The sequence below is a fragment of the Myiozetetes cayanensis genome, unplaced genomic scaffold (genome assembly GCF_022539395.1).
Source record: "Myiozetetes cayanensis isolate MyiCay16 unplaced genomic scaffold, myiCay2020 scf2-11, whole genome shotgun sequence".
Classification (NCBI taxonomy): Eukaryota; Metazoa; Chordata; class Aves; order Passeriformes; family Tyrannidae; genus Myiozetetes; species Myiozetetes cayanensis.
In genome coordinates this window covers 68,575,481-68,588,926 of record NW_026087411.1, presented here as the reverse complement: position 1 = coordinate 68,588,926, position 13,446 = coordinate 68,575,481, and the positions used below count along the sequence as shown (strand labels likewise).

The 13,446-nt window shown below is 35.9% G+C and overlaps 1 protein-coding gene across 1 annotated transcript in view; it reads left to right on the top strand.

The window, feature by feature from the left end:
- Positions 1-13,446, top strand: part of SLC16A10 (solute carrier family 16 member 10) — a 65,945-nt gene that overhangs the window by 41,771 nt on the left and 10,728 nt on the right. Inside the window, exon 3 of the mRNA XM_050315875.1 lies at positions 2,175-2,613. Coding sequence (XP_050171832.1) covers positions 2,175-2,613 — 439 coding nt within the window. The remainder of the gene's footprint in view (positions 1-2,174; positions 2,614-13,446) is intronic.

Here is a 13,446-nt window from a genome sequence, read left to right as displayed (position 1 = left end):
GATTTTTATTTTATTTTTTGGTTAATCCGAGTGCAAATATTTTGCTTAATTCATTTTATTAAAGCAAACAAACAGCCCCTCCACTTCCTGATGTGTTTTAAGAAGCTGCTTACTAAAGGTGAGGTAAAAACTAAAAGATGCATCTTGGAAAAGTGTTTCTTCTTCCTTGCTTCCTAGTAGTATGTTAAGTGCTGAATACTAAACAAGTCTCATTATTATAGATTAAATCTCTTGATAAAGGATCATTCCTGTGTTTCTCTGATATCCAGTGGAACAAAGGCAAAGAAGAGACATGCAAGAGGAGTTTGTTTTGTAAAGGCTTTAAAATATTTTAGCTTAATTGAGTTTTGTTTTGAAGAGCACTCTGAGAGGTGAATTCCAAGAGTACATGCCAAGTTGATGTGCATACTTGGTGTTTCATTATGTTATTTACACTAAAATGATTTATGCCTATGATGTTATCAGTTAATTGAAGTATAGTTCAGATATGGAAGTCCATGTTCTAAAAGTCGAGTATTGTAAATTAGACAAACGTAAATATGATTTACTGCTTTTGCTAATTTCTTAATATAAATTTTATCTCAAAGGAAGTTGAGAGGTAAGGGTGTTTATAAAGTAGGACAAAATTTTAATATGTATGTTGTGCTGCAAACTCTTTGAATGAATCTACAAATTGAAGCACAAGTTCTTTACCCTTACTGTATTATGTTCCTCCTCTCATTTTATAGTGTCTGTTTTTATTTTTCCTGGTTGTTTTCCATTGATAAAAGTAAAAAAATAAGTCTTTCCCCCCCATGTTGTTTCCTATGGCTTATGTTGCATATAATCAGTTTCAGAAATTGATAGTTTAATATAGAAAGTGACAATATTGTATTATACAAATATTTTTCTCTATAATACACAAAGTCAGAGCTTTATTAGTTAAATACCATTTTCTAAGAATTTCTTCAATTGTATGGGAAGCTTGTGGAGTGTATTTTTCTATAGAGGGGTGCTGTAGAGGGCTTTCCTGTGATGGAAAGCACTACATAAAGCATTCATACTCCCCCCTCAAAAAGTTAATATATGGTCTAACAGATAAAATTTTTTATAACCGTTTTTTAGAACGACTAAAAGCGGGTGTTAGCTGATAAAAAAAGAGATGACAGTTCATTGAAAACATAATATTAAAAATAATTATAAACCCATTACGTGCTGCCTCAGAAATCTTCTAAAAAATTTTTTTGCATGTTGCCTCCTTCATCTAAATGTAAAAAAAATGTTTCCTTTGACTGTATTAATACTACAACACTAATTTAATTAATTGTACTGATACTGTTGCCTCATACCTCTAGTATTTCTTGCACAAGTACCTTTTAATGGCACACATTTACCTGTGATCACTTACAATTGAAATGAAGCAGAGCTGTGGTATAGTAGATGGCAATGGTGGAGAACCTTATGATGAAGATCCACCTTACCATGAGTTGAAATATTTCATTCTTTATTATCATTTTTTTCAATTTCTTTCTTAGCATATTCAATATATGGATCAAAACACTGAATATAAAATAATTAATCAAAAGGGAATTATTTGTCTAAGAATTTAATACCTAAAAAAATGTGTAATTTGCTAATAACATATTATATTACCAAAACTTGTCAGTATTCAAATGTTTTATTTTTCATTAATAATGATGTTTACTACTTTTGTTACTGTATTTCAATAAGAAACTGTTTAAATATTTGACTTTTCTATGTTCATGAGGACTGTTCAGTATTAAGTTTGAACTGCTAGCACAGTGAAGAAATGTGTGAATCAAAACAGCACGCTTTCTTTGGAAAGCAAAAACCCAGCTGTGGCTGAACTTATGTTTGGCTAATTTGCTCCAACAATGATTTCTAAAACTTTTTAACCACAATACTTGTTGTAATTATAATTGAATATAATTTTTCTTTTTTACTTGTTCAGTGGATTCTGTGACATTTTCAGTGGAAGGAAATAGGATAATTGTTGAATTAAGCTGACACAGAGCATTTCAGCTATAAGTATATACAAACTCAACTCACTTATCTAATTATATTTGTTGATTGAAAAGCTGTCATGTATATATGGTGGATGAACATGAGCATCCACTGTCTTACAAAACACTAATGATTTGCTATTTTTTTCCTTTTTGTTTCTTTTGGTACAGCACCATTGAACCTCTGTATTTCACCTACGGAATCTTGTTTGCCTGTGGCTGCTCCTTTGCGTACCAGCCGTCCTTGGTCATCCTTGGGCACTATTTCAAGAAACGCCTGGGACTGGTGAATGGCATCGTCACTGCAGGCAGCAGCTTGTTCACAGTGTCACTGCCCTTCCTCTTGAGAGTTTTGCTCGATTCTGTCAATCTGTTCAACACCTTGCGGGTCCTGTGCATCCTGATGTTTATTCTGTTCCTGGCTGGATTCACGTATAAACCCCTCATTCCTGACACCAAAGACAAGGAGGGAGGAAAGAAGGGGAAGTTCAAATTTCCTCCTGGAAAAAAGATTTGCAATTTCTCCGTTTTCAAAGTTCTCAGTTACCGAATCTGGGCTTTTGGGATCCCAGCTGCCCTTTTTGGATATTTTGTGCCTTATGTTCACTTGGTAAGTGCACCTTTCTTCCAGCATATGATGTGTTTGAAGCTTTTGCTATTTGCCTTTGTGTTATGGACTAGGAAAGCAATTGGAGGTAGGAAGCAAGATTCAAACTGGAAGTTGTGTTTGGGAGAAACAAAAAATGAACTTGGTTGTTGTCTGGTTGAAAGAGGGCTTTAATCAGGACTATTAGTTAAGCCAGTTAAAATTTTTGTTCTTTGTTCTCAGTCTAAAGTATAAAATACTTTAACTATGAAAAGAGGCACTTGAAAATATTCTGTACTGTTCCAAAGAGAATTCTTCACTTTGGTACTCAGTTGCTTACATTGCCAATGATACTTGTGTGTTTTAGAGGAAGCATGAAAGGAGTAAAAACCAGAAAATGGGTAAAAATTGTAATTTTTGTTCCTTTATATTGAGGTATGTTGAAGTATCAATTTTTAGGATGCATTTTATTCACAATTTTTCAGCTTTATTAAAAGCAAAATACTTGCATTTTTCTGTCTCTCAAGCTTTACTTTTGTAGTTTACTACTAGAGCAGTAATATAATTGATCCTCCTACCTGGTCCTACTAGCTGCCAGTTGAGTTGTGTTTTGCTGCTGTCTACAGTAACTGGCAGAGCTTTGGCTTCTGATGATGGGGAAGCTGTCAGTCAGCCGTGGTTTCGTGTGCATGTGCTAGAGTTAATTTGTTTCCCTAGCAGCAGATTTTTTTTTTCTGTAGTACACTGTTAAACTAAGAAATTTAGGTGCAACTGGGAGTTGCATTGTGTCTGACAGGCACTCATTGCACTGCTGAAATGGTGAATTATTTTTTAATGGCTTGCTGGTGGTGCTGTCTAAACTGAAGTGGTGTAAACCAGAAGGCTTAAAAGGGACAGGTGTAAGGGGGGAAATAAAGCCCATAATCTGCAATGAGATGCTCTATTTAGACCATTACATATCCTTACATTCAAGAGTATTTGATTGGACTGCTAGAAGTAGTGTTCACTGTGAAAACAGGATCGTTTTAATATTTGTTATTCACCCATGATAGAACAGTAAGATTAATGATAATAAATACCTTTAATTCTGTTAAAAAGTCTTCAATTACTTAAAAGCCCAGGAATTTTTATGCAATATAACAGGTGGTGTCACAGCTTTCTGGTAATACATTGGTTAGATTACTGACTCTGCATAAGATATTTATTTTCAAAATTACTCTATGCTGGCGGCTAGTTTGTTTTTGAGCAGCTGTAGACTGATTTTTATTAATGGCTAGTTCTTGTTACTTAGTGAATCTTACTCCATAATGCTTTGAATTAGGCTATTTCAAAGGACTGTACAATCTAAATGACTAAGCTGTTGTGACATCTTATGCTAAGTCTTCAGAGGAGTTGGTGTTGTAGAGAAAGCTATTGGCCAAATCCTGAATCATTGTTAACATATGCAAATAACTGAAGAATAAAGCTTATACGAGCAGTTAAATACAACTTCTAAAATACATTTATTGAGCAAAAAGCTTGTAAGTTTTTCCCAAGTTGCTTGTACAAACCCTTCTGGTTTATAGGCTGGACTAAAGGTGCTGATGGACTTGTAGCGGACAAAGCCCTGTATCTTCTTTAATATTATGTATTATAATTTTTTCCTTTTTATAGGGTGCTCTCACTCCTCTTGAGTGAGGATAATACTTTTAATAGAAAGAGGTGTTTATATTTATGGAAAAGTGAATAAGTGAAGTGGTGTTTATTGCTGGTGGGCAATAATGTATGCTGGGGGGACTTATGCTTAGAAAGTCCACGTGGATCTGTATTTGAGAAAGTGAATAAATCAGTGTTCATCAAGGAACAGCACAGATTATGCCCTTCAACAGATACTTCAACTCAAGTAGATAGCTCTGGACGTTTTTTATCCTAGTTTTGTCTACTTTTGATAAAAAGCCCCACATTTTATGTACTTCCAGAAGTACACAGAAGTATGTACTGACAAATAAATCAAAAGCAATAAGAAAAAAAATAGGTTTTTTGCTGGTGCATCTACAAAACCACAGATTGCTCACCTGATCTTCTGAAAATGAAAGTTACTATTGTCTCATTGCTACAGTTTTATATATGCAGCAAACAATACTGGAAAAGGGATATGATCCTTAGGCGAGTGACAGCTTTTGTTGTGCTGAAATTCTTGAATTTTTACCCACTGTTAGGGTTGGCTGACAGCAGCCAGACTACTCAAATGCTGTTTGCAAGCACCCTAAGAAATAAACACATACAAATGAACCTGCTGCCTACAACTCTCCTCTTAGCCCTCAGAACTGGCTTCTCTATTTAACCAAGTCCCATTTTTCCCACCTGGAAGGATAGTTTCATCCAGAATGGCTGCTCTTGACCATGTGATGGAGTGCCACAGGCCCTACGGATTTGGGGTCCTTCTGTGTCACCCCTCAGGCCCATGGTGGCTGGAGGTCACGGATTTGGTGTGCTCAAGTCACTGCACTGCAGCTGCTGCCTGCCAGCTTGGCACAGCTGAGGAGCTCCTGAGGGTGCAGGCAGGGTCTCCATGTGCTTCAGGGCCAGCCCTGATTTCTGGTCATGTCTCTTGCATCTCCTGAAGCGTATTGGAAAGGAGAACTCACATTGCGAAACTTGTAGTACGAAAGAAGTGAAAACTCATTTGGGGCTTTGGAATAATAGAATTGGCCAAGTATTTGCAATTTTAACTGTCTGCACTGTATTTGCTACACCAAGTAAAAACTGGAGAAATAACCTGCTTATGAACTGGGCTCTAACTGAAACACATTGATTTTATGGTAAGCTAGATAGGATTCATGTCAAGGAGCTGGCAAGAATTACCAGTCCCTGACTGGTAGATATCAGCTGCGTGTGAGATAGGCATCATATTCCTTTTGGCTCTTGCAAGGGAGAACCAAAAGGGAAAGCTTTTCTTATCCCAGTTTAATTGGTGTCAAATTCCATTAATAGGTGTTCCATTACGTGTCACTTGGAAATCGGGTTGAGGTAAACACTATAAATAAGTTTTGACTTAATTTTATTATATACTTTCAGCATTAATTCAGGTTGTTGGAGAACAAACAGATAAGTCAGAAGATTACTAAATCAAATAGTTGTTATTCCTCTCAATATTAAAATCAGTCTAAACTGCAGTGATTGAGAGTGAGGGTTTTTTTTTTTTGATGACTCTCTAAGATAGACAAATAAAATCCTAGTTTGGTCCATTCAGGTTTAAATAACAAGTTCACAACAGCAATCTGTCAGATGAGTTGAAGACACTTTCCAAGTGTTTTTAGTAAGGGCTATCTTACAAGGAAATGATTAAGAATATTTGAAAGAAAGTGTACCTATTCTCTGTGTCACTTGTCCTGTGCTTGTTTTGATAATAAATAGAGAACTTCTGTTTTTCACTAGTCAGTCCGATGTTAAGGGTTAAGTGCTGTTCTTTTACCCTTACAAAATATTTACTTAATCAGAATCGTGCATCTTTTAATTCTTATGGGCTTGTTTGGTCAAGTCTATTAAAGTTTGATACAAAGTCACATGTCAGCTTAAAAGATATGTTGTTGCTTTTTGTGCTTTATTTAGTAGTTTGAAAAGAAATACTGCTTAAAAAGAAACACTGTTGCTGCCTATTCTTCTCTAAGCAGTGGCTAAGGTCACTACCAAATTTCAGTATGCATTTAGGACAGTATTAATTGTGACACACTTTTAAAAAAAGGGGCCCGGTACTGTGTTTTGTTTTGATGTAGCAATATTCAGCCGCTATGAGGAATTACTAGTAGGACTGAGAATTTCATCTTAACACTTTAAGTGAAGTGTTTCAGTCCTGTAGTAATTTGTCTTGGGACAAGCATGGTTTAATTTAGCAGTTACTTTTATTAAATGCCTCTTGCTAATGATAGATCTTGCCTTATTTATAGCATCTTACACCTTACAGGATGAAAAACTGAATTTAACAACTGAATAGTTGAACAAAGTAGTGCATATATTTCTTATGTGTTTTACTTTTTTTTTTTTTTAAAAAAAAAGGCAGCTGGATTGTAGATAATGCAATAGAAATACGTATTGATAAAGGTTACCTTTCTAAGTTGAAGTATTTTTTAGCAAAGAAAACTCTTAAAGAATTATCAAATATATTTGAAAATTAGGCTTGCTGTTCAAATATGACTACAAGCTTGTACACAAAGCTAGCCATTAATTGATATGCAGTGTGGAAGTTACCATGACACTGACTGTGCTTTTAAAACTTCAGAATAGCTCAAGATTTCAGTATTTCACAATGTGCTTTGCTGCCTATTTCTTAATTTCCTGACTTCTCCTTTTGATGCTTATTCATGATCATATTCCATCATGGGTCCACCCTTGCACGTGTAGAGATTTTTGGTTAGCAGTAGCTGGGTAGCGTGTATGTGTTCTGTGTCTGTTTGCTTCATGTTTAAGATAAGAAAAAATGGTGTGTGTCTGGCCATTTTTTCAAACAACTTTCTTGGGAGAATCTGTGTTGGAAGGGAGATAAGTACTGGATTTAATGTCCTCTATAGATAGATACTGAAGATTCAGTGTCCCATTGCTTCACTGAAATCTGCATTGCCAGGAACAGGTTCAGCTGGAACTCCAAGGAACAGGGAAGTGAGACTGGATTGCAGACAATGCTTGGAAAAAAAATATTGCCACTGAGAAACAGAGCAGAGTCCAAGGTGATGCTCTAAGATTCTTATCAAGTGTATCGGAAAAGAAAATGCATCTCAGAATGAAAAATAAAGATACTTCCAAGCATAATTATTCATGGGAGAGGCATGAAGCTACTTGGAATCTCTGTAGAGTTCATGTTAGTCATAAGAACTTCTTAATGTATATAAACAAACTCACTTTCTTGGCTGCATCACAAAATCAGACAACTTGCATAAATACTAATCTGTCTTCCGGGTGGCTTTGTCTGTCTCCAGATCTTCTGTGTTTTTTACTTTGGAGTTACTGAGTCTAGTGCTGCGCCCACATAGTCTGTCCTTGGACAAAAAGATAGTGGTGTGTACTGGTCTATGTTACCTATCTTTCCTATCTTTGCTGGAAAATCCATTTTTTTCCACGTTCTTTAGATAAAAGTAGTCTTTTTCACTTCAGAAACATAATGATTAACAGGAGGACTTGCTGGTATGGATTATAGATGACATGGACTTTTGTTGCCAGATTTCAATCCCCCACACTTCTGGTCTGTAGTGTAAGTTCTGTGCCTTTGTGTGATTTAACTGTTCCACAACTACTTTATCATCTTGGACTACCTTCTTAAATTGAGGCAGGATGACTTGACCTTCAGCTCTGTTCTTTATGAGCCAACTGTTTTGGTTTGGCTTTGCCCATTTCTCACTCTGTATCAGTGATGTGTTTTGTTTTTGTTAATAAGAGATCAGATTCTGCTGTGCAAATTCAGTGTTTGAACCCTTGCCCCCTAGAATATGTGCCAATAAAAACTGTTGTCTTGTGCAATCAACTTGGAGAAATAAAGAGCTAAGTTCTTGTAAGATTCTCTGTAGAAACCGTTTTCCTAGGAATTTATCTGAAATTCTTGCTGTGTAATTTGAAAACTGTATTCACTTCCAAACTTCTAAACTCTGAAAGTTTGAGAGGCCTTACTTATTCAGGACAAAACATTCTCTCTATTCTGCCAATACAGAATAACTGACATTTTGCAATTGTGAACTCCACTCTCCCCAAGCAAAACCATTTGGTCACTAGGAGGAATTACACAGGAAAATATGAAGGGGGTATAGAAACCACCTAAGATTCTTGAAGCATTAACCTATGACAGCCAGGATGAATCTTACTGCAGTAGTTCTGCCTGACAAGACCCTAGTCATCTTCTATAACACTGCTTGCAAATATATTTGTAATTCTTCAAGCCTTCCCTACTGCCCCTGTGTTCCCTAAATATTATCAGATGTGACACCTCTAAATTAGACTCTTCATTTGAGAAACAAGTGTTTTAGTTGCTGTCATTGTAAGAGTGCTCATCTCTACACAGACAGTGGCAGTTGCTCTGTGTCCTTTGCAGTGGGAGAGTTGCTCAAGGAGCCATAAGAGAAAGGAGTTATATACCTTGCAACAAGTGAAGCTGTTCAGGTTGTACATTCTGTGTACAGTCCTAATCCTGCACCTCTCACCTCCCTTTAATTCCTATGCCTCTGGATTCCACAGTGGAGACAAATAGAAGCACAGAGATAAATGCTGTCCTTTATGTCTGTGTGTAGAGCATGGTGAAAAGTCTGTATGGACTCTAGTAACCAAAAACCTCTAAGCTTTACTGTGAATATGCAGATTTTATATGTTAAAGTACATATGCATAACAGCCCTTAAAGAAATTCAGTTCTTGTAAGGTAAGTACTGTCTGTGTTTTGTGAACTACCTGTATTATGTCATAAATTTGCTACTTTGAGAATGTTGTGTAAAGTAAAGCTTAATATCTAATTGGTGTGTCTCAATCTTTTTTCCTCAAACTGGAAAATTCAGCTTCCATCACTACATTCACTTGCTTTTATGGGCTGCTGTTCAAGAAACCCCATTTCTTCAGATTTGCATCAGTCGTTTGTCTGAGGTCTACTACCTCTTTCATTTCCCAGAATCTGATGTTAATCTGTTTTGTAATGGTAGGATAGTATCTCTTAAATTATGTCCAGTAATAACAGATTAACTGTGTGTCAAACAGATATTTCTCTGTACTGTAGGTATAGCTGTCAATTTTAGCACTATTACCTTTCTCATCCACTTAATCTGTCATATTTCTGTCTCCAATGGAAGACTAACAGGGCTCTGGTTTTGTAAAGGTCCAATGTAATTATTAAGCAGATACCTCTGAGACCCAAAGTCTTCAGTGGCTCCCCATGCTTTACTTGCTTTTCTAATCTTTGCATTTATCTCCCTTCAGATCTCAACATCTGCTGCAGCTTGACTGCCCAGGTTAGTGAAATTTCCCCCCTTTATCCACTTCTGTAATTATCTCGTGTGGAGCCCCTGGTGGTCTAGGGGTAAAGGCGCCGCGCTATCACCGCGGAGACCCGGGTTCGATTCCCGGTCAGGGCCACTCCCGGGCAGGTGGGGCTCGTTAGCCCTTAAAGGCAACCCACCTACGTCCTAAGGACCTCGCTGCCACCGTCCAAGCTCGCTTGGCCCCGGCAGATGAACCTTAGGATTAAAGGGTGGGCTCAGTTCCGCGCACACTGTGTCTCACCTAAAAAATCCAATGCGCAGGCTGGAAGGTGGAAAGACCTTCCCCGGATCTTCGCTCGCGAAGACTGGCCATTATTATAATTATCTCGTGCACCCATTTCTTTTCCAGTATTCCTCAATGTTGACCTGGCAGTATTTGTTCTTGGTTAGATTGCCCACTTTGGAATGTGGGGGTGGGGATGGGAAAAAGAAATAAATTAATTCCTATTTCATACTTGTAATTGTTATGACAGTGTATTTAAGCTATGCTTTTCAAATAAGTACTGGAGACGAATAAAAATTAGTTCCAGAAAGAATAGAAATGGAAAAGAATAAGACTGATTTTTTTTTTTTTTTAGAAGTAAAAGTAAATGAAAGTTTTAAAAAAAATAGGTAGCAGGTATACTCGTGTAGAAATTAGAAGGATAAGAGGAAAGCAGTCTTCCTCAGGTCTGCAACGCTGGCGCATTGAAAGGTCTGAGTTACTTTGTGATTTCCTTTGTATCAGTCTCTAATGCCCACATTAGTTACTGCACTGCTGCATAATAGAAACTATTCTAATAGCAGATAGAGCATATTGTTCGAAGTCAGAGTAAATTGTAAAGTGCCCTTTTTTTTTTAAATGCTATTTTAATGGTAAACTCAACATCTTGTTTTTGGATGTTTGAAGCATTTTGATCTGAACTAAACTCTTCAAACTCAGAAGCCTCAGATCACAGCTGATGTCTTTTCCCTGCTACCCTCATACAAAGTAACAAATACTAATTGCCAAATACCTTCACTTAAATACAGACCAGCTTTTGTTTCCAGTTTCGGCTCCAAGAAGAGCTGCATAGAAACTCTTTGCTTTCCCAGTAGAATGAATCAGGTACTTCTCTCAGCTCTGTGAAAGCTGAGGGGATTCGGACCATGTCTACAAGTAGATCTCTAATACTGAAGTGTTACAGATGCCCTGGTGGCTGAATAGATGTTTGAGAATCAGTTTTGATCTTACTCATCTAAGTCCTGTGTTTAAGGAGTCTAGTCCTGAGAGACATGATAAAAGTAGCACAGATTCTGTTGTAGAGTCATGTCCTCTTTTAGGACATGACAGTAGCATTGTAACATGTAGGCAGATAATGAATCCCTGTTTTACTAACCAGTGGACTCCAAGGTAATTGCTTACTATGTTGTTCTTCAAGATAGGCAAGAAATAGAATCTTTATTTCTGTAATTTTTAAAGAGTCTACTCTAATAACCTGCCTTTTGACAATCTTCTCTGGTAATCTTATTGTTAATTCTACTGCTGAACTGAAAAATTTATTTACTTGAGGCAACAGCACTCATCTGTAAAATGAAAACCCATCCTTTTGTAAAAGCTGTTTGTTCCTGGCTAATTACTTTCCTGATGAAATAAATACTTATTTTCATTCTGACCTTAGTTTAGCTTCCATTGTTTCTCTTTGCCATTGTCACCTTAATCTACCAGTGAATTTTTTAGTCTGGCAGATTCCGAGATCTTGAATCAGTCTCATAACTGTCTTTTAAAACATCTTTTAAGCTGAGGGATACTTTTCTCACTTGACTTGAAGATGTTTAGTTTGACTGACTAGTCTTTATGGTCCAAGAAGCTTTTCCAGAGAGCAATTTGGAGCATTGGGATCAGGCTTCTGAATTGCCTCTCAAAGGACTCTTTTTGATATCAGTTTGCAAGGCTAGCTGTCTAAGGAAAACGCCTTAAGTTAAGCAGTGAGAAGACATCGTTTTTGTGAAATGTAAATGCTGTAACTAACACGATATTGTAGTAAAGGTCTTGCTTGTTGTATTGTAATGGTGTGTTAGCAGTTTGCTTTTTCTACTTACTGTATCATTTAGTTGGTCGAAACACTGTTAGTCCCATTTGTCTTCCCATATATTCAATTGTAAGCTTACCCTCAGTGTTGCTAAGCTGAACTGTCAGAACCTAAATGTATACCTTCTGTAAAATCTATGTCATCTTTCCAGTGATTTCCAATATAGGCAATAATAAGGAAAGAAATTAGATACTTAACTGAAGTAACTGTAACTACAAACATCTTGGTTTAAAAAAATCACTTTTGTTAGCCTGTCTTTCCATTTCTTTCTGCACAAATAGCATATTCTACTATATTCATCTTCTCAGGGTTTATTATTGTTATTTTTAGACTAGGCTTTTGAAGTCTGACTATATTTGTTTGAAAGTCAAGGCCAAAGCATTATCATCCCTAAAGAGAAGAGTACAATAGAAATATTTTTTTTTTTTAGGGTTGAGGAAGACTAAACTGTGATGTAAAGCAGCAGATTGTATTAAAATTTTACTGAAGTTTGCTAAATAAAATTAATTCCTACTATAAGCTTTTAATTGAATATTATAAAGGGGATGAAGTGGCAATATTAGCTTTCAGTTGCTTTACTTTTATTAGCTACTTTGAGAATCCATCTTAAATGGTGTTTAAAATAATTAACCAAAAAATATTTTTGTTTTTATTTTTTAATGAGTCCAATGTATACAATATTAATCATCAGTGGTTAATGAAATGTATTCTTGTTTTTTGGGTGTTTGTACAGGATATCTTAATCCATAGATTTGATATTCCATAATTCCATAATCATAGATCATCATATAATGTGCTCATTTTAATTACATGAATTGTAAACTGATAACACTATATCACATTAGTAAATACCACAATGATTTGAAAATAATTACTTAAATCTTTAGAAGCGTAATATAAGTAACGATGTCAGGAAATTGCATCTTCCAGTCATAAGGTTACTTTTAATCAAATATACAGCAGAGTTTTACCAAGCTAGAGCTAAACAAAGATTTTTTAAGTTATAACACTCAATAAGTATGCATTTGTGACTATTCTAAGACATCCATCAAATCACAGAAAATAAGACTGGAGGCATGCCAGTACTTCATCCAATTTATCCAATTTTTTTTGAGTACAGACTTTGGTGTAGGACCTTTTTTAGTATTTCTTTTAAAAATCTTTTTTCACAAATCATACTTATTAAATTTCTGATTATTGCCAGGTCTTTTTATTCTGTACACATGGTGCATGTCTTTAATAATGAGTAATGAACGAAAGAGGACATAAAAAATTTAGCTGAGGCCTTACTGATACTGAGCAATATGTGAAGATCACGTCATGTAACGAATTAATGTATTTTATTACCTTTGTAATATGACATTATTGGAACATGCTCAAGTTTTAATCTGCTAAACCTTTAGTTTCCTTTCTAAAGAGCTGTTGCCAGAGCATTCTTCCATCTTGTATTCATGCATCTATTTTTTTGCCTTGTAGTGTTTTTTCAATATAGTTTAAATTTCCATAAAAACATTATGAATTAATAAATAATTTCACACTATTGACTGAGATGCCAGTTTACCAAGATCATTTTGAATTCCTAAATGTTTGAGAGAATTCCTAAATGCTGGCCAGAGTCGAGATTTGTTAGATCTGCCCTTACCCCTGTAGGCAAGGTTTGCTGCCCACCACGTAATAGAGAGAAATTAGGGTTGTTTGGGTTTTTTTCCCCCCACAAATCTATGTTGATCCTTAGATTGTGATGTTACCTGTTAGATGTTTACAAATAGTTCTGGTTTTGTTTTCTTTTCTGCTGTTATTCTGGAAATTCAAGTTAATG